At 32.1% G+C, this 20800-nt stretch overlaps 1 protein-coding gene and 1 pseudogene across 2 annotated transcripts; both read left to right on the top strand.

Moving 5' to 3' along the window:
* Positions 1-2534: 2534 nt before the first annotated feature.
* Positions 2535-11874, top strand: LOC148609373 (uncharacterized; annotated as a pseudogene). Its single transcript, XR_015914570.1, has 8 exons — positions 2535-2698; positions 2975-3226; positions 4162-4236; positions 4948-5061; positions 6470-6585; positions 7517-7671; positions 8350-8395; positions 11674-11874. The product of XR_015914570.1 is annotated as an uncharacterized LOC148609373 (transcript).
* On the top strand, positions 11866-20449 carry LOC148609372 (uncharacterized). The gene is made up of 5 exons (XM_088542644.1): positions 11866-11897; positions 12909-13013; positions 14533-14682; positions 18878-18964; positions 19988-20449. The coding sequence occupies exons 2-5, from the start codon at positions 12999-13001 to the stop codon at positions 20342-20344; spliced, it is 609 nt and encodes a 202-aa protein (XP_088398770.1). The 5' UTR covers positions 11866-11897; positions 12909-12998; the 3' UTR covers positions 20345-20449.
* Positions 20450-20800: the final 351 nt, after the last annotated feature.

Raw genomic sequence — 20800 nt, 5'->3', positions numbered from 1 at the left:
AATGTTTTACGGCATTGTAGACTTACTTCCAGTACATGATTCAGTTAATTTATTTAGACAAGAAGATGATGACATTCTTATAACATTCTTTGGTGGCATTACCGAATTTGCTAATGAACTAGACTCTGACGTATGGTACCAGCTAATGCTATGCGGGGCAGGTCACATACATAAAGTGTACAATAATTACAGTTATGTTTTAGTTAAGATTCAATACTAGTATTTAACATTCAATTACATGTAAATGTATCATTCCCAATATATGCTATACACTTACAATTTTGTATTATCTGCTTTTTTAAGTACTATTTACATGGTATAAAAGGTATTAAATCAGTTTGTGTATATATATGTGTGTAGTTCTCAATATCTGATTTGTGGTGTTTGCCAATCTGTGTCGAAGTACAATAAGTAACTCCTTAAGTAATGAAGATGGTTAAGAGGGGCGGATCCAGGATTTTATATTAGGGGGCGCACAGTTAAAATTCGCCGAGCGGAGCGAGGTGAAAAAAGGTTTTGAGTTTGAATTTCTAGAGTGGGTACAACGTAGATATCTATTGTGGTAAAATTAGCGAGAAATTAAAGTTTCAACCAAAAACCGCCTAAATCTACCCCTAACAACCCATGCTTTGCACATTTTAGGGGGGGGGGCACGCCCGCCACGCCCCGCTTGAAGCCGCCCCTGGTTAACACCCATAAAGTCTTCGGAAAGCAATAATAAGGACTTCACATGACTTTTTCATTAATTATACTCGAACAAAGAAAATGAATGTCTTAGCTTTCATATAAGTTGTTGAATTTCCATGAGTTCTTAAGCAAGACACTTTACACCGGAACATGGATCGGTGTAAGAAATGAGAATTTAGGCGAAACGACTAGTTTTGTTGAAAACAATGGAAATGTCAAAAAAGGTAATCTGTTATCCGAGATCAAGTACGATGGATATTCGATGTTCGATATTCGACATTCAAACTTTTCAGTATCAAACTGAATATCAAACGGCAAAATTTTACCGTTTGATATTCAGTTTAATATTGAAAAATTTGAAAAATCGTGAAAGCAGTATTGTTATATTCCAGCATCTTTTCTATCACCAAATATTAATTTCTTGAAAATGTCCACAATCGTATTCAATTTTTTTTTCTTTTTTTTTGTGTGTTTTAATTTTTCTGTTTGTCGAACTTTGAAGTTCTTTTTTGTTGATTTCATGTTTTCATGTTTTATTTTTTCAATTTTCAATTTTATATTTTGTTTAGAATTTATAGCTACGCCAAACCAAGATTACTGTACGAAGTTTTTAAATATGGTGTTTTGCCCAAGTCTGTACTGTTGACAATAAGCTTGCTAAAAATTCGGTAGCCGTTTCTCTATAACGTACTATTGTTTACAAGTATAACAGGTACAATGAATCATATTTTATAATCAGTAGACTCATTGACAATTATCCTCGCTAATCGTCTTGATGAAGATAAGAATAGCATTTGAACACTAATTATCAATGAAGAGCCATTATCTAAAATCTGGTGCCCTGGTAAGCCCTACTAATGGTACCCTAGTGCTTTGGTGCCCTGAAAACAGATATTGTGTATTGCATCAGACTCATTACCATATTGTTACTATGTTTAAACTATGTTGTCATTGGGCAATTTTGGGGGATATAAAAGGGGGAGCGAGAGTGAAAGAGAGGAGAGAGAGGAGAGACAAGGAGAACATTATGAACGAGTGCAGATGAACCTGAGAGTGTAAGTACTTAGAGTGTGTGGAAGTCTTATGTACATTTTGTAAATTGTTAACTGTTACGTTTCTTTAATACAATATTGATCTGATGTACGACTTCTTGTCTTCATTGATATCTAACGAGACTTCACTGAGGATCCATTTATCTGGGAACACAGACTGTGTATTCCTATTTTTGTAACCTTTTATGTCCAGAGCTACCTTTTAGTTCGGCTGAATTTTCTTGAAAGAGTATCACTTGGCGTCTGTCTGCTAATTTGGTTAGTGTCACTTGTATTCGTCGTCAATATACATGTATATATAACGACCGTTAGTTCTGTCAAACTCATAAGAGGCTTGTCGTCGTTAACACTCTTTTTACGTTACACATTGTTTATTATGTCAACAGGCTCGTTTTATACAAGATATTTGAAATAGACTATAGAAAGTTAGCACTTGTAAAACAAAGATATTTGTCATCATGACAATTGCAAATTGTAGAGCCAAACATTGCACACTTAGACAGTTCGGTACGTGAATGGTTTTAGCAGTAAAATTCTAGTTACCAAAGAATGAGAACCTTTATAATTTGAACCCCCGACAGATAATGTTTCCACAGTATTCAATGGATCAATTCTTCATTGCTTTATCAACACTTTAAAAGTAAACATAAAGTAATTTAATTTATATATTTTTTTTAAATTTCGTATTAAATACCACGTGCATATCTACTCTGATCGATTTTTAATACTTCCACTGTTTTGTTGTAAGGATTCGATTATCAACTGAAACTGGTATGTCATTTTACCTGGCAACGTTTAATATTAATGACTTACAATATAGGTCATGGAATCCGTCTTCAGTTAATATTTTAATATTTGACATTAACACGCTTAGTACAGTAAAGAAAATGGGAATTATATACCAAGGACGTTTTACAATATCTGTTAATGTTGTGTTGACTTCTTTTACAATTACAAGAGTAAGTTTTTTTTAAGTAGTATAATGTAAGTTGACTTCAACTATTAGCTAACTTTCTATAGTCTGTTTCAAATATCTTGTATAAAACGAGCCTGTTGACATAATAAACAATGTGTAACGTAAAAAGAGTGTTAACGACGACAAAAAAAAAAGAAAAAGTCAATTGAAATTTTCTTAAATGTATGTTTCTTTTCTTTTAACCTTAATTACTTTTTATAACCATAATGAAATTGCTAAAGGTGAGTGCTTTGAAATTCTCATCACGTCTTTTCAAAAGATATATGTGTACTTTTTTGCAGAGTCTAATTTTTGGGTGTGTGTGTTGTCCATTTACATTAAACTTCGTGATGATATTCTTGATGACAATGTAATGAAAATTGTCAACATTCAAGAGGTGTTTGGAATGCCTTTTGGGTCAACAGTACAGTCCATAGTGTTTTCCTTGATTGGTGTGTTTGTTTTGGAGTTTGTGACTGGGACTTTCGGAACTTACGGGACACTTCGAAAACAGAAGCAATTTTTAGTTCTTGTAAGTCATATGAATTTGAAACTGCCAAGAAGCAAAATGATTTCTTTTATCTGTCATTGAGATGAATTTTAATTATATATAAACTGCCCAAATTATTTTGCATATCTTATATAGACATGACGTTGCTTCTTATGGTCACTTGTTGACCATTTCGAATATCAAAACATGAGATTAAAACTGTGATGTCATCTAACATCTGCGTAAATTTAGCTTGTTATCAGAATTTTTATAGTAGACAACGCGGCTAGGAGAATTCAGTTTACCACAGTCATGCTATGTACTTACGTACGCACCGAAAATAGTTTGATATATCGGTTTTCTACTCTACCTGTACTATATCAGTTTCAATTTATTTGTGTTAATTAAAATGTAAAAAAAATCCGAGAAATAAAAATCATGTAAATATTATTTATCCTATCATTTCACTTACTGAATGACAAGGATTATTGTTTTATATAAAGTAAATCAAATGATGAACATTTAAGTACCATTCAACATAAAAGTCAGACACAGCCAATGGTACAGGTGATTTATGGTGTAGAAAAAATCCACCGAACACACAATTCATTTTCGGTCTTCAGATACTTTATTTTAGGTAACATTAGTCTTTTCTGTATTCAGATCTGCACGTTTGAGAAAATCATACATTCATCTCAGTGACACACTAAAATCAACCAAATCTGTGCAAATCAAGAACGATAACTCTTGCAGAGTGCTATTTTTATGTACAATCTATATACATTTTATCTCAAAAGCACAACCCCAAGATGAAAAACTAAGACTGGTTATGTGATCTATAACGGTTTATTAACAAGTTGGAAGGTTTTGACATGCATAAATCACCTGTCTGATTTTTATAAAAACTGCTACTTAAAAGTGATTCCAGTAAGTCATACCTGTATATCATATGATCCACGTTATTTTCTTCTTTATAGGCTGTAGTCATGAGTTCTTTGATGCTTATTGTATACACCATCTATATAGTTCTGTTGGTATTAATATATGAAGAGGTAATTAAATTTTCCGCTTTTTTTTTTTTGGGTGGGGGGGATTGATCGTGTTCTATTTTCACACATTTTAGATATTGGTCATCAAAGCATGTAACAAAGAATTATAGTATGTTTATTTGTTCGCTTATTTCTAACGGGTTCATTTTCTTATCAGTGGGCAATCTTGAACTCGTAACTTAAAACTCTAATCGTGAAATTTTATACGGTATAAATTAAAAAAAAAACACATTTGTTGAGAAAAGTTATGGGAAAAAATACAACATAAACACAATTTGATATAAACACATAAATAAATGTTTGTTTTCAACTAGTGACTGATTTACTAGATTTAACTTATTGTTGTATTGGTCAGTAGTTTTTAAATACTTCCATATAACTTGAATATGAAGTAATAATACGATAGGTATTCGAAACAGAACACAAAAGTACAGAACAAGACTCAAAAATGCTTTTAGACATACGATGTGTGTGATAGGCCTGTCAATTTATTCAGAATTTTTTAAAAGCAAGCAACAGGACTAAAAACTATACTTTCATGACACTAGCCATCTAAATAGCCTAAAATAAGGGTTATTTTTTGTACTTCCTAAAAAACATAAATTGCTTAAAAACTAGCAACATTTGTGCTTATCGAAACCAGGTGTATATAGTATATGATTCGGCCATGTGTTATTTACACATTTAGGTCTTGTTTTTATTTCCTTCTTTCAGACATTTAGTATTAGAGACACATTAATTGCTTATTCTAAGGATTTTCTAACCACCGGACCACCAAGGTATATGCCGTATTACTACATTAGAGTGTTCGATGGATTCCTCAACGAGGTAATTGTCTATAAATGGACATTTCATAAAAGTAACATAGGTTGTTATACTTCATTGCACTAAAATATGGCGTATGGAGTTTTCACGTTACAAATTACAAGCTTTGCAAGAGCTTGCCGTATTACGCAAACTTTTTTGTACCGCACCAGACTGCTTACAATTGGTCATATTAACAGGTATATGTTGATACAAGATTGAAACCATCAGTACAGAAGTTTTATGGTCGTCATCATGAACTGGTCGATCATTACGGTGTACCCAACTGCACCATGGAAATCGATTTGTTCAACATGCATACTTTTCCTTTCCTCTTTCGTCTAACCCGTACTTGACATTTTATGAGCAGTACGTCGGATGTTTATGGAAAGGTACAGGACGCTTACTCAAACAGTTGCCCATGGTTAATGCTCCCAGTTTTAGTGGAGTCCGAGTTGCTAATTTACTTTTGCTGCTTTGTACGTATTATTTTGGTTATTTTATTGTCTTTATTTTGTGTGTTTGTTTTCCATGTCTGGTTTTTGTCTCCGTATTACATTCTTTTAATTTCCGCTAGAGTCTTGATTTCCTTGATTACTCTTCAATGTTTAAAATCTCTTAATTATCTGGAGACAGGCTGGAAAACCATGGTAGAACGTCCGTAGGTTTTCTATGCTATTAAGCAAGTTCAGTAGATTTGATTTTATTTCTATTTCCCTTTTGCCACTAAGACTTTTGTATTTGATCTTGCTGCTGACAAAAATAAGCTCAAAGTGCATTGATTATATGAAATTTCAATTTGTTTCTTGAATAGTATATCTTTTTTAAATATATCACCAATGCGATAATCTTGAATGGTATTCAAGGGGTTGGTATTATCGTTTATATATCTGCATGAAGATAGACTCTATAGAAGTTTGGTAGCCTTCAGTAATTCAGTTTTCTTGCGATCTCTAAAGGTAATGACGTGCATGCATTGTAATAATTAGGAGTTATTATATACTTGATATTATATGTTAACTATCTGTTTTTCTTTATAAGAAAAAAAAAACAGGTTTATTTTGAAATTATCTGAAGAGCAGTATCTCTTTTTACATATATCCTTTTTTATATTTGACTTAATTTATTAAAGCAGGTTTAACGTAATAACTCAGTTTCTTAAAAATACCGAAAACAAAAACATCGAGACAGATAAGTTGTGTTCCTTGGGTATAGAATTAAAAAGAATATATACATCAACTAAAATATTCGTTATGTACTAACACCAAAAGACTTTGTATCGCCATTGGCAGTACATCTTTCCTTAACCCAATGTTATGTGTGCTATACATTTATAATATCTAAAAGATATTATCAATACAACCGTGTGTCCAACGTTGTTTACTCAATTGTACTAGCCTTTTTTCCCTAAGTATTATTTATCTTACTATAGCTCGGATGCAGTAAAATGTCAGTGAAGTGGATAAATGTTATCAAGCGTACAACGAGCAAGCAAGATCATACATACAGACCTACCTTGGAATAATAGCAACTTGTATGATTTGCTATGTGAGTACAGATGACAATGACGCTCTAGCAACGTCGATTGATCTGATTTGCATTGTCGAGAGTTCTTCATTGTGTTGCCATTGTCTTACTTTACAGGCACTGAAGTGTAATCCGAAATGACTTAAGCCATTTATATGTGAACAGTTACAAGCATCACAAAAATCTTAATCTTTTTTAGTCTTTATGGTCAAATATATCTTTAAATACATTTTATGATTGTTAAAATATAAATGTTTGATCACAAATTTCTTGAAATGTGGATGAGTTCAGAAACAAAACCTCCATATGCTAAAGCAACGGATTTTACTCAACAGTAAACATAATTGATAGTGTTTCATTAGGAGGAGATTACTTTTATTTTGCAGTTTTTGACATTTATTACTTTGTATGTATGTATTATTATATCCAAGTTGATTCCCTTTGTTTCGCTTTATAAAAATTAACATGGAGTATAAACATTCAACACAACCTTTTTTTGAAATAATACATGTAGATACTAAGAACTGTCTTTCAAAATTATTTTGAAATACAATATATTATGTGTACATTGTACATGTATATCAGGTTAGCCAAGTAAACTGTCGGTTTATCAATAAGTAAAATCACAAAGAAAAAATGTTAAGTAGAAATTTCATATGTGATACATCTATATATAAATGCATAACACGGAAAATGCCATAAATCATTCCATTGCTGTGAAACATAAATAGCTTAACAATGTCTATTCTAACTGTATGGTGATCCATACAGATCACACTATGATATATTTTTTACCTTATCCTCATCTGTTGCGTTTTCTTTCTATTCATGGAATTCAAAGATGTCAATGATACAGATGTTTCTACTATATTTAATGTAATGGAATGTTACAAATGTAACAGCATGCTCAGTGAGGATTTATTTATTTACTTTTGTAATCCATATTTGCTAGGCTGTTTCAATAATATCAACAGAGTATACATACAGAAAAAATGAGTACAAGGAAACCCGAGCGAAACTCTCTGGAAACCAACATTATTTGCTATTAACAGTGCGATATGGAATATGCAAAAATCTTATTCGTTTTATCCGAGATGGATGGAAAAAGTAAGATATAATTATGTATATCGAAATATAATTAGATAATTAAATGATATAAACATGTATAGTTCTAGATATATGCAAAACAAAAACGTATCTCTGTTCTTAAATACAAAAAATACCAGTTTTATCAGAAGTACTGATAACCAAAACTATCGAAAGAGGAAGCCAAATCCATCACCGAGAGGTTCTAACATGTGCAATGCAAGGAATGAAGCCTCGGTGTTTTACGTATTTTAAAATTTGGAATACTGAAATATTTCATAAATAGGGTAAATAAAATATGATATTATTCGGGGTCAGACAAGCCTGACTACTGGGTTGGTGAATATGATATTTGTCAACGGTTATGAAATCGCATTAAATGTCAATCATACGATTTTATTTTGATTGTGTATATTAACGCTTATTAAAGAATAAGAATTTAAAAAATAATCATTAAAACGCTCTTCATGAAGCGAAACACTTGGTCATACCTTGAATCGATAACCAATTAAAGCAATCCGCACATATTGTAATAGACAGAGATAAAATAAGACAAGACAGAAGAGAAATAATACTTTTTTTCTGACCTTGATGAATTAAATGACTTTAAACCATAATTTTTATTTACAACATTTTCTTAAATCTTGCCTTCATAAAAAAGACCAACGTTAAAACTTTATCATTTCCATTTATTTGCAGACCAAAGGTTACATTTCTTTCAGTGACGATAAAATTTGTCTCATTGGTAAGATTTCTTTATATGCGTTCTTTTTTCAATATTTCAATATTTTATGCTTTAAGAATTGATATTTTTTTCTGTCGGTCTCTTTAACATATTACAGACCGCCTGGCTTTCACATTAAGAACGGGACGACATTATTTAAAAAAAAAGTTTTTTTTTCTTTTGATCAATTTAAGGTAGTACAATACAGTTACGGAATAGAATCACCATCGACAGATAAATCTACAAGTTCCATGTCTGAGAATATCCAGGATGTTCTATCCACTTCGTCAGGCCGAACACATATAATACCAGTCTGATACTGCAACATCATCTCTATCATTCTTTTCCTTCTACTGTTGCATGCTCTGATTCTTTATCATTGGTTCCTCCACTTATTAGACCAGATAGTTCAGTCTACAATGAAACTGTCCAAACACATGCTAAATGGGATGATTGTAACCTAAATGAAGTCATAATTCTGCCGTCGAAACTAAGACCTAAAAAAAGAAATCATTTCATACCAATTCGGAATACAACGATGGAAATATTATAACCAGCATTAACAAAATGTCAACAGTTATTAAAGAATTTTCACCGCACTTTTTAGCAGATGCAAATCACCAAATCCTTCAATAGAAATAATAGAAAGGATCGGGATTTGTATAACTGTAATAATTACATATGAAAACTTAAAATTCAAATCAGGAAAAATTCAGCTGTTCTCTAGGATTGAGCGTAAAGATGTCTCCGGCCCTGATCCTGGTCAGCTCAATGAAGCACTAGCCATACCAGTTGTGAAATCTAAGTGCGGTCCCAGTGACATTATCTTCTTCCTAGCATGTCTGAACATTCAGCCTCCAACTTAAAGCACTTCTTACTAACAAAGTAAACAAATGATGATGATGTTAAATTAAACCAACAATCCATGATCAACTATCAACATTTCATTATAAATGTAAATGCACTTTGGTACACGATGAATATATTGATGTAGAAACTGACACATCTCATAATAATAGACCACAGGCTGGTATCGAGGCTGCTACTCAGTTATTTATCCCGCTTGTGGAGATAAACACTACAAGCATGTTAACTGTTGCATTGTATAAAAAGAACAAATTTTGTGGTAAAAATTTTAAACAAAAATGTAATCATGAGTCCAAATGTAAAAAGAACTTTTCTTCCGAGGACTCTATTTCTTCAAGCGAAGCTTAATCTGCCAAGGCAAATCTTAAAAAAGTAAACGATGAAGGTATTTTGAAAATTAAGTAAATCACACTTGTGAGGGAAGTGCTGAACTACCATAAACGACACGAGAAACTTCAGAAAACTTTGGTTATCCCATACGGCATCATACATGTTTTGTCCATCAGATGTGCACTGTTAAAAAAATGTCAAAAATGTAAAATTGTCATGCACTCCAGCAGGAACAAACAGAGACACTTTTTGCAAAGATTGACCACTTTATATATATATATATATATATATATATATATATATATATATGCAGCCAAGATTCTTCATTGCACATTTGGCATTATACAGTACAAATTTCTTGCCGCATAGGAAACATTTAAATTTAAGTAAAGAAGACGAGGTAAGCTTAAAAGTCTCCGTTTTTCAAAGCTAATAGGAAACTTTCTCGTCTTCTTATCACTAATAAATCTGAGAGCTTACATCACAGGGTTTTCACCTATGTACCAAAAAAAATACTGTATGGAACAGACATTTTTCTGCCCATTGTCATTCGGCAGTTCATTTAGAAACTTTTGGAACATGAAGATCAGCTCTGCTCATAGCAAATTATATTGGCATTAAATATTTAAAAAAAGATCCTCCATTTCGGTACAAGATTAAACGGGATGAAAGAGGCCGTTATAAGAAAATGTTGAAACAGACTCCTCGGTGTAAATCAACTCAGTAAGAACAAATACATACAAAACAATTAATAAATTGGTTTTTTTAGTGAAATCTACTTGCACAAATAACCTATTTTACAAAATGCGTTTCTTATCGCCCCTGTGGACAGTACACTCTCCATTAATTTTACAAGTATTTCTACTACTGTGCCCCTCGTCTCCTCCATTCCATATACAAAAATGAGCTTTTTTCTCAAACTTCATTATTTTTTTAGTATCAAACCTTTCACGGCTGGCTCTTAAGCTCACATGTATACATGTGATACATAAAGTTTAGCTGACTGGCCTTAAGATGTATGCAAAAATTTAGTTATGTAAAATAACACATGTCTAAAAATTAATTTGTAATCATTTTGTATAAATTATAGCTGAATATAGATTATAAATATGATATTATTTTCAACTTGAGAATATGTTTTATTTTCTTCGCCTTGCTTTGCTTTGCCTTGAGAAGCCGTGATGTATATATATATATATAACTAAGTCTTATGCAGATCAGAATTACATGCTTTAATGTGATATCACAGGAGTTTATGTGGGAATAATTCACAGCTTTTACTCTGTCTTGTAGATTTGGAATTTTTCAAAAAAATCAGTTCTTTTATATGTTAGAAAAATATGGGTTGCCATAAGGCAGTTCTATACAGCTATGGAATACGGCTTTACATGGGTATCAAAACATAAAAACAACATATTGGCTTATTTTTCACGAGTTATTTGTTTATAAACATCCATATATGTATATATAGAAATGATCCAAACAAATTACTGATTTTATCAAACAAACAAAAAATAATAATAATCGCAAAACCCCTCATTTTGGCAGTTGGCATAGCAACAGAACATAGATATTTCCTTATAAAATCATGAAATATGTGGTCACGTGACCCGAAAGTAGCTGCAAAATCTATCTAAACCAATATATTAGGGGCTAAAGCACATGTTTCAAAATAACTATGCATTGAGCAGTTTTGAAAAAAAGAAAAAAAAAGGGGGGCCTTTCGATTCATTTCCGCTCTACTTACAGTTGAAAAGTTCGTGTAAAAATGTGCATCAGCAAAAGACTGAAAAATGCAAATCAGACAGCATGTACCATGGCAGACATAAGAAGAGGCCAAAATGGAAATAAAAAGCAGAAAATCTTAATTTCCAATAAGTTGACTTCTATTGAAGCAGTTTGGTACCTTTCTATGAGAGATACAATAATGTGATACAAATAATTAGAAAACTGTCTTATATACACAATCTCAAATGATTCGTGAAAACTCAGTTTATTTTTATTTATAATATAATAAAGGTGTTAGAAAATAAGCATACATTACGTTATTAGCAAATAGATCTAGATGATTTTGTCTTAAAAGTGTTATATTTACTCTTCAGGTCGTCCATACTTGGCTTCTATGTTTAGGTTTGACTTTATGCGGGGATGTTTTCATCACAGACGAATTTCTTAGAAACATATTTTATAAGCTACAATTTTATCAGTACTATTTCTACGATATATTAATCGGACTTGCAGCATCATCAGTTGTTATTGGTATTCTACGTCAGCTTCTATTGGACTAGTTGCAACTTCAAGGAAATCTTTTGTGTTATGGTTTCTCGTGAGTTACAATAATTTTAAAAACTGACAGTTGCTACAATTGTAATTTTATTGAAATCAAAATAATAATAAATCATCATTAAGTGACATTGCTAAATTATTCACTTCTAAAATAAATTCCAGGGTAAGGAAAGCATGAGCAGCCAGCAAATTAAAAATACACAAAATATTTGAAATACCAACATGATAAACATTCATTAAAAAAATATATACGAATCAGAAAACAAACAAAACGAATGAAATTTATCTATCTTTATAGGGAAAGAAATGTCTGTTCGTGTTTATCTTAATTTTTTTCAGAGTTGTAGCACTTCCACAAACTTATTTTTCCCACGACTAGTAGCAGTTATATTATGTGCTATATTTATTCATGAAGTACGTTAATTTTTGTTGGGTTCATTGCGTCCTGTTTTAGTCTTATATTATTTGGTTATGTTACAAGAAGTTTTAGTAGTGTTCACGTTTTGTGGAGCAGAGGATTATCACATACACGACCATATAAAATTAACTTTGTCATTATGAAATTTAACATTTTAGTGAAATAATTTAATTTCGGATTTAACAGGCTTTCTGATTGTCCATCATCTCATATTTGTAAAGTGAATGTGATGTCATCAACCTTTTTTTGCTGATTTAATCCTTACATTTTGATACTAAAAACAAATTATGACCGTGGTGCACACTTAATAAATTATTATTTTTGTCGTTAATTTTTATGCTGACCCTACACCCTGAGGTAAGCATTTCACTTCATTACCTGAACACCTTTTTCTGACTCCAAGTCAACCATTCTCCTAATTGCTGCGTACTTTGATACAAATATTAAAGTCTTTGGTTTGAATCAGCAGGGGATCAAACCAAACATTCCGAGCGCTTGACTGGCTTGAGTTGAGCACGCATTTCACAAGAACACCCCGCTGTCTTCTATGTTTTATACCCATGTAGTTCAAAATAAATATCACTACATATTTGATATATTTCTACCACTTCTTCTATGTATCAATACTTTCAGATAAACAACAACATGAAGTTTCAGCTTAAGTTGCAACAAGATGGCCATTTGTTAAATGATTCACAAAGCTGAATAACAAGAAGCTGGAACATGATGATGATGACGGTAAATGGACTTTTAAAAGTTATACAGATGAAGTGTAAAGAAAGAAAAACAGTGAAATGATCGGTACATCAAATTTAAAAAGATCAGTACACATTCTGACCTTTTACCATAAATTCCTACTTTAAAAGTTATAGAGGCTATAGAAAGCCCGAAGCGCCCACCTCGAAAAATTAGGCAGCAATATCATGATCATGCAGAGACAAAAAACTATTACTAGTCAAACACCACTGGTAATGTTTTGAACGCCTTATTATAAGAATTTTTTCATCAATCGAATGCTTTATCTATCTAGTTTGATTTTCAAGCTAAAACAGCAAAAGAAAAACCGTAATTTATGTACGGTGGTTTTCAAAGTCTTGACGGAACCTAACACAGGCAAGGAAAGCTGTAATAAGGAGTCGTTTAAAGATTCAACAGAAACTAATGTAGGACTGTCGATTATTTCATCTATCACAGCTTATCCTACTTCGTTCTCAAGACAAGCTGCTGAAAACTGCGTAAAACGCCTTTTTTGGTAACATCGCCATCAAAACAAAAAATATCTCGAGCACCGAATCCCAAAAAAAAAGAGATTTGGCCGTAGACTATGTCTAAAATTAATACAATGTAGTTGTTTAGTTTTTGCATATTTGGTTTTCATTGTATTTTGAGTTTGGTATCACTATAATGACTTATTTCATTTCAAAAGGTTGAAACAAAAAAAATCCCTACCTACCAACCTTACAAAATTTCAGAATGGTGATCGGAAACATAACTTTATTTTTTTTCGGCCTTGGAGATTTTTTGTCAATAATTGACTGGCATGCACCAAAAAGTTGTCTTACCTATCTGTCTTACATGCACTTGAAACTTGAAGCTGTACAATATAAGCGTGCAGATCACAAACTGGATCACTAAGTCATGGATCGACATTAAATCTTTAATGAATTTAATGAATGAACGTGGTCACTACTATAATTTCCTCGAATACGCCATGACCCACATTCACGGGTACGACTTTACTCGGGGACTGTGCAAACGCTTCAATACTTTACACAGTCCATGGGAGACCATAAATGATAGGGCGTTAAGAAACCCCTCAGTCCGGCATGAATTACAAATTCCACATATTAGTGCAAACCAGGTCTAACGGTATTGAGTACATATGTTAGCACGAAAACAAAAAAATTAAACCAAGTATAGGAAGAGTCAGCTGATGGTCAGCGTCTCTCATATCGCGCAAATGATTGACTAAAACTGTGTTACGAAAGAGTTTTGGGGGTTCTAGTGGTTTATATCCGCAAAAAACAGTCAAATTATCAACTCAATTATCTGGTAGAAGTAACGATGTCCCAGTTTTATAATGCACGAAATGAAGGGTGTAACAGATATACGGAAAGTGCTATTGTTTTCAATTTTCATTAATATAGTGTTATTTAGTAATTACAAGTTTAAGTATAAACATTTTGATAAAATATTTTCCTTTCCTAATGACACAAAGAAGGCATTTCTATATATATAATATATTACATTATTTTAGGTAAACTGTTGCGGAGTTTACGATTATAGAGATATCACATCTTCGACATACGGTAAGCAGTTTTGCTGTGTAAAAGCCTACGAAAGCAGGATGGATTCATGGCGTTCTTACACTTCTAATGAAAAACCTTGTGAATCCTTTAAAAAAGAAGTGAGTAAAATGATTTTGATGGTAAGAATTGAAAAAAATAACTCGTGTCAAGAATAAAGCTTTCAAAATGAATTGTTCAAATTATTTGATTTATTAATGTTATAAGTTTTGTTTGTTTAAATGTAAAGTATCTATGATCTGATTTATTTTTGTTTTGTTCATGAACAAGATATTGTAACATGGTCCGTTTTCGTTTAGGAAGCAGATAAATTCCGAGAAGAAAATCGATGTAGTTGCAAACAATACTTATATTGCTAAAACGTTTATGATTTAGCCTTGAATAAAAATTATTCGTTTTTATACAATCGTCGACAAGCACATGAAGCTTATGGTAATATACCTATTGTGGATCGATTTCATTATAGAGTAACTGGTGTCCATTTTACGTTTCGAGCGACAAAAGATATAATGCAGTTCGGCACAAATTTATCACAACTTGAGATAATGCATTTCGATTTATCATTTTGAAAATTGAACGAAAAAAGTTCCTTTAATGTTAAACTCATGCTAAACTAAAATAAATCAAACCATTCAGGCCAAAATTGTCTTTTAACTTATTGCTTCGAAAGACGTTATGACCATATACCAAGATGTTCAATATCAGAAATAATCTGAAATAGATCATGTTTTCTTTTATCTGACTTGAACTTCAATGAACAACACAAAGTATGCATTGGAAGCACCATAAAATGTTTACCTTCCGAACCCTCGATATTACCGTCGATTTTAAATGATTTCGTGATTTTTTTTTCCTATTTGTATTTTATTTATATTTATGATTTATAATACTTATTTCATTTGGCGTTTTATAAATTTGGGTGATTAACAAACCCAATATTCATTGCGACTTACCATTATACATTTTGCAACTGTATAAAGAATGCTCGCTGTTCTATTTAAAAATTACAAGGATTTTCAAAGGTCTTTAATGCTAGCACAGAACAAAACAAGAAGAAACATAGATGGGTCAGTGCACTCTTTGTTTTTTTAGATAAAAGCATTTGATATTTTAATGAGAAAAGGGTATCTCTAGATTTTCCATTTGTATGGTCTTAGTAGGTTTTATTTATTAAAAACACTGAAGTAATAATAATTATTTCAAACTTCCCAAATTACATTTCATGGTGAAAAGCAAATTGGTGGTCAGAGGAGTCTATGCTATGGTTCCTCGTTTAATGTTCTAGTCTCTGTAAAAAGATAAGCTTGGTCCAACTTTTCTATTACCGATTTTGCATGCATTGTCTATCTTGTTATGCATGTATGTTATGCAGTTGTGCCATCTCGTCCAAATCCAGAATGTATATTGGATGGTTTTTAGGAATCATGTTATTTCAACTTGTAATATGAGTAAGTTAATTTAAGTACTATTCTCTGTAATAAGCAGGCAATGGGCGGCTTGTCATTTTTGTCAATTCGGTTGTTTTTGCCTCAAATATATTCAATACTTCTAGAAAATATACAAAAAGCTATTTTAAAGTACCCTGGAGCACCTGCGACTTAGATATTTTTACTGCTTAAAGAGTGAATTTTTCGCCATTTTCCCATAGTGCATTTCAACTCAATTTGGGATATTAATTCCTTAAAAAGGCAAACTTTACAAACACTTTGATGTTGATTTCTAGAAGTTATTAGGTAAACATAATTTTTTTCTCTCATGTACAATACCTTTATTGTCCCAAGATAAACTCTCAATTACAAGTTACGTAAAATGATAATAATGAAAGTAAATGATCTGCAATAGTGTTAATTGATACAATATATTTACATGTAATTGTACTTTATTTACTTATAAGTTAAATAAGTATTTTAAGAAGGTGAGAAAAAAAAATTCCTTAATAGCATACGTGTAACAAAAGGAAACGCTCTGAAGCTGCAATTATAAGGATTATCTATTCAACCAGATTCTGCCCCTATTGCTAATATATCATCAACAATAATACTAATTCTTAAGGACAAGATCGAAATAATTTGTATTGTTAAAGAGTAATCAAGGTTACAGCGGTAATCAAAGAGTAATCAAGGGAACCAAGGTTATAGCGGTAATCAAAAGAATGTAATCCAGGAACAAAGACCAGACATGGAAAACAGACATACACAACAAAGAACATAAAGTAATTAAAATCATACATACAAAGTAACAAAAGTAAATGAGCAAATCGGACTACACTAATAACTGGAGCATGGACCAGGTGCACCGGTAAGGTAAGCGTCCTCTGCTTTTTTAGAAACACCCGCCGAGTTGCTCATAAAAAGTCAAGTCCGGGGTAGACAAACGAGGAAAGGAAAACTATGATCCGTTGAATAAATCAGTTTTCATGGTGCTGATGGATACACCATAACGATCCACGAGTCCATGATGACGACAATAAAACTTCTGTAGTGATGGCTTCAATCTTATAGCAACATAACCCTGTTACAGATGCCTATTTGTTAGAGTTCTAGCGCGATACAAAAAGTCTGCGTAGTTTCGGCAAGCTCTGGCATAAGTATGAGTTGTGATATGAACACTCCATACGAAGGAGCCGAAGGGATGTTGCCACAGATGAAAGGAATAATTTATATTGATAAAGATTAAAAAAATGAATGTCAAGATACCGCTGTGACATCTATGGCAACACCGCCTGCACAAAGTCCAGCGCCCTAGACCACTCGGCCAGCTAGGCTTTAAAATATAGCTTTTGCTGGCCGGGTCATTCCTCCTCGTAGGAATAATCTAGGGCTGTAACTCAGTACACGATGTGTGGTAGTACGGGACAGTTCATTTAGCTGTTATTATGTATGATAGAGGATCAAATCAATACTAATAACATAATCCGATGTAAAGCTAAACCCGTAATATGCTGGATATGCTTTGACAGCAGAGCTCCTCTCTTAAGTTTCTTAGAAATATCCAATACATTGATTTAATATCATAATGTTAGGCAAGTAACTGACCTATGGGAAATCCCTAGGGGAGTAAATTAGAAAATTTAAATAAAAATACAACATTAATATAAAAAAAACGTGCACTTGCTCTTGATTAATCAATCTCGGTCTTTACCACAATATCAAAGGATAAATCGAATGTCTTAAAAAATTAAAACGCTTTCAATGTATAAATCAGTACAATAAAATCTGGACAAATATGGTTTTCCTTCAACCGGAAGCAAAAAGACTGGGATAACAGTCATACGAAATGCATAACCTGTTCTTACAAGCGCGTGTAAAATAAAGAATGTTTGACCAACCAAGTCTAGGATAGTACAAGTCATTGTAGTTCCGGTATCCTTTGAGGAAACCAGGGCTGGCGAAGGAAGTGGATAAAAAATGCATTTGTTTAATTGTTTAATACAGTTTTATGTCGAGAATATAATGTAATTAAAAAAAATAGTTTTTGTCAATTTTGTTTACAAAATACGTTTAATATTAAAGTAATCTTAAATTGAGGCCTTTAACCTGTACTGACATGAAATCAAAAGTTGTTTTTTTCCCTTATATATTTTACTTGTATCGATTCCTACATGGGTGGAAATTCCAATCGGAGTCCCTAAATAAGTAAACATAGATTAATCATATGAGAGTTTACTTACCGATAGTAAGCTTAACCTTGATCAGAGTACAAAGAGTACAGAGAGTTTACTTACCGATAGTAAGCTTAACCTTGATCAGAGTACAAAGAGTACAGAGAGTTTACTTACCGATAGTAAGCTTAACCTTGATCAGAGTACAAATGTATTAGCAACTCACTTTAAATTAAAACACCCAACATTCATTTGTGACAATTGTAATGAAGAAGATTGGGAAGATTAAAAGAAATTTACTGGCTATACAGTGAAATTTGTGAACAAATGGCAGGTATTATCTTTCAACAGCATTCAACTAAACTTTTCAACGAAACTATTACTTTTCATTTTGTTTCATCATGGCATGTCTTCAACTTACACCTGAAACAATACATACAATGAACGAGCAAAACTGGTATCATAATACGCTAACAAATAATAAAATTAAGTTTTAAAACAAACAAGACTGAAATGGGACATCACTCCCACCAGAAAGATGTAGATCGGCTTTGCCAATCCGGCAGTTACCAACCCACCCAGTCCCTATGAACTGCAGATTGAACAATCGACAAAACCTAAATCAGTAATATATTAACTCCGAAGTTAAAACAATCAACGCTACGTGATGTAAAACGATGTCTTGTTTATTGTAGGGATGTGACAGTACAATAAACAGTAGACTACAAGATAACTACAGTACACCATTTTTTGTTTTCTCATCAATAGTTTTAATAGCAGAGGTATTTTGATTGTCATCAATAATTGTGATACCTAAACGTCAAAGATGGGCTGTATATTATGGTCTTTCGATTCTAATGCTATTTCATCCTTAACTACTTCGAACCTGTAAACGCGTCCTCTTGGGCATATCCCATTATAATTTCATATAAAAAAAATCATTTAGTATTTTGAGTGGAATATGGGGTGCCATGGATTTAAATATCGGTGCTACTACGACTACACGTGCCAAGGGGAAATACCGTGAAAGGTCGTGAATACCCAAATTTATTCAAAGCAATTATCTATAGTTCACAATAGCATTACTTAACTATTCATTGATCAAATGGGTTGAGATGTTTTGCGAATTCTGATTCAACGTACAATAAAGTCTAGGTTAAAGTATGAGTAATTGAAAACCTAGAAACGATCAGAAATAAAAATAAAAAATGCACAACGTATTATCTAAAATGTTATTCGAAAAGTTAATCCCGCTGTTCACCAAAGATATTAGGAACGGAAGTTTGGACTACAAAAGTATGCGATAGCATGCCAAAATGTCTTGATCGCAATATACTGCCTTGCTGTAGAGCAGGTGGGAGACGATAGAATAGTACTTTATGCAACTTATAATAAATTTATCATTTGGTTTTTGAAAACTATTATGTAAATTTACAATTCAATCGTATATGAAAAATCTAGAAAATGTATGTCTATATGTGTACATACATAGAGGGAACGGAAGAATATATTCTAATGTGTACAATGTTAACTGTGTTAAGCTTTTAATTCGAGGAATGGTTTTATATCAACATTATCACAAAGACAATTAATTATCCAAAAATGATGGTAAATAAGAAGTTAGTTCGTAAGTTATTTCCTTCTTGTCAAGCTGATAAGGCACATTAAAGGTGGATTACTTTCCATTTTTTCTTTGCCAAAGAAGAACGAGTTAGAATATCTTTTTTATCGTGTTGTCAAAGAGCAGAAAATCTTATTTGTGTAATGGTGATACATAGAAATTTTAGATATTTGTATTTCTTTAGGTTTTATGTGTAATAACATTAGTGATGTGGGTGCCAAAAATAAATGGTAGAAATATACAGCTTACGCATATGTCTGATGAAGCAAGAATGACAGAACAAGTACTGAGTAATAACCATGAAACGATAAATGAATTCGATTTAACCGAATCAAAACAATCGAATAATTCGAAAATTCGTAGACATAAAGTGGATATCGCTAATAAGTTGGAAACCGACGACATTGGTATGGAATCAGAACAAAACTTACAAGAAATTAAGGTTGCCAGCAAAAATGATGTTGGAGAACATCATACAACCAGCAATGCAATAATAACGATGATAAAGTTTAATAACCAGGTGAAAAACAATTATAAATGAAAATGGCTCAGGCTTAATTGTGAACATAATGTACGTATAGTAGACGATCGTCAGTGAATAAATTATTTAATATTAAAATATAACAACGTTATTAAACATGTAGCCTTTAAGAAAATCTTCATATACTTGTTTGTTTTGTATTTCATTGAGGTCACAGTTTCATGTATTATATGTATTAAATTATGTCTTGTTTTCAACAAAAACCAAACCAACCCAAAAACAAAACAAAACATTTTTTTAAACAAAAAGAAGAGTGAAGTAAACTAAAGTATATTATGAATTTACTACAGATCCTGTGATTTCTATTATATTGTGACTCAATTATACCGAAACAACGAGTAAAACAAATATACATTTGGCACCATAACATATATTTTACAGTAGTCTTGTACTAGTAAATGATAGAAACACTACAGAATTATGCTTTACTGATACACACAGATTGAAAGCGGTATA

The sequence above is a fragment of the Perna viridis genome, chromosome 8, assembly GCF_037379345.1.
Source record: "Perna viridis isolate PV_CMFRI_1.1 ecotype Kerala chromosome 8, ASM3737934v1, whole genome shotgun sequence".
NCBI classification, from domain to species: Eukaryota; Metazoa; Mollusca; class Bivalvia; order Mytilida; family Mytilidae; genus Perna; species Perna viridis.
Note: the sequence above shows the minus strand (reverse complement) of the source record. Positions and strands in the feature narration are given on the sequence as shown.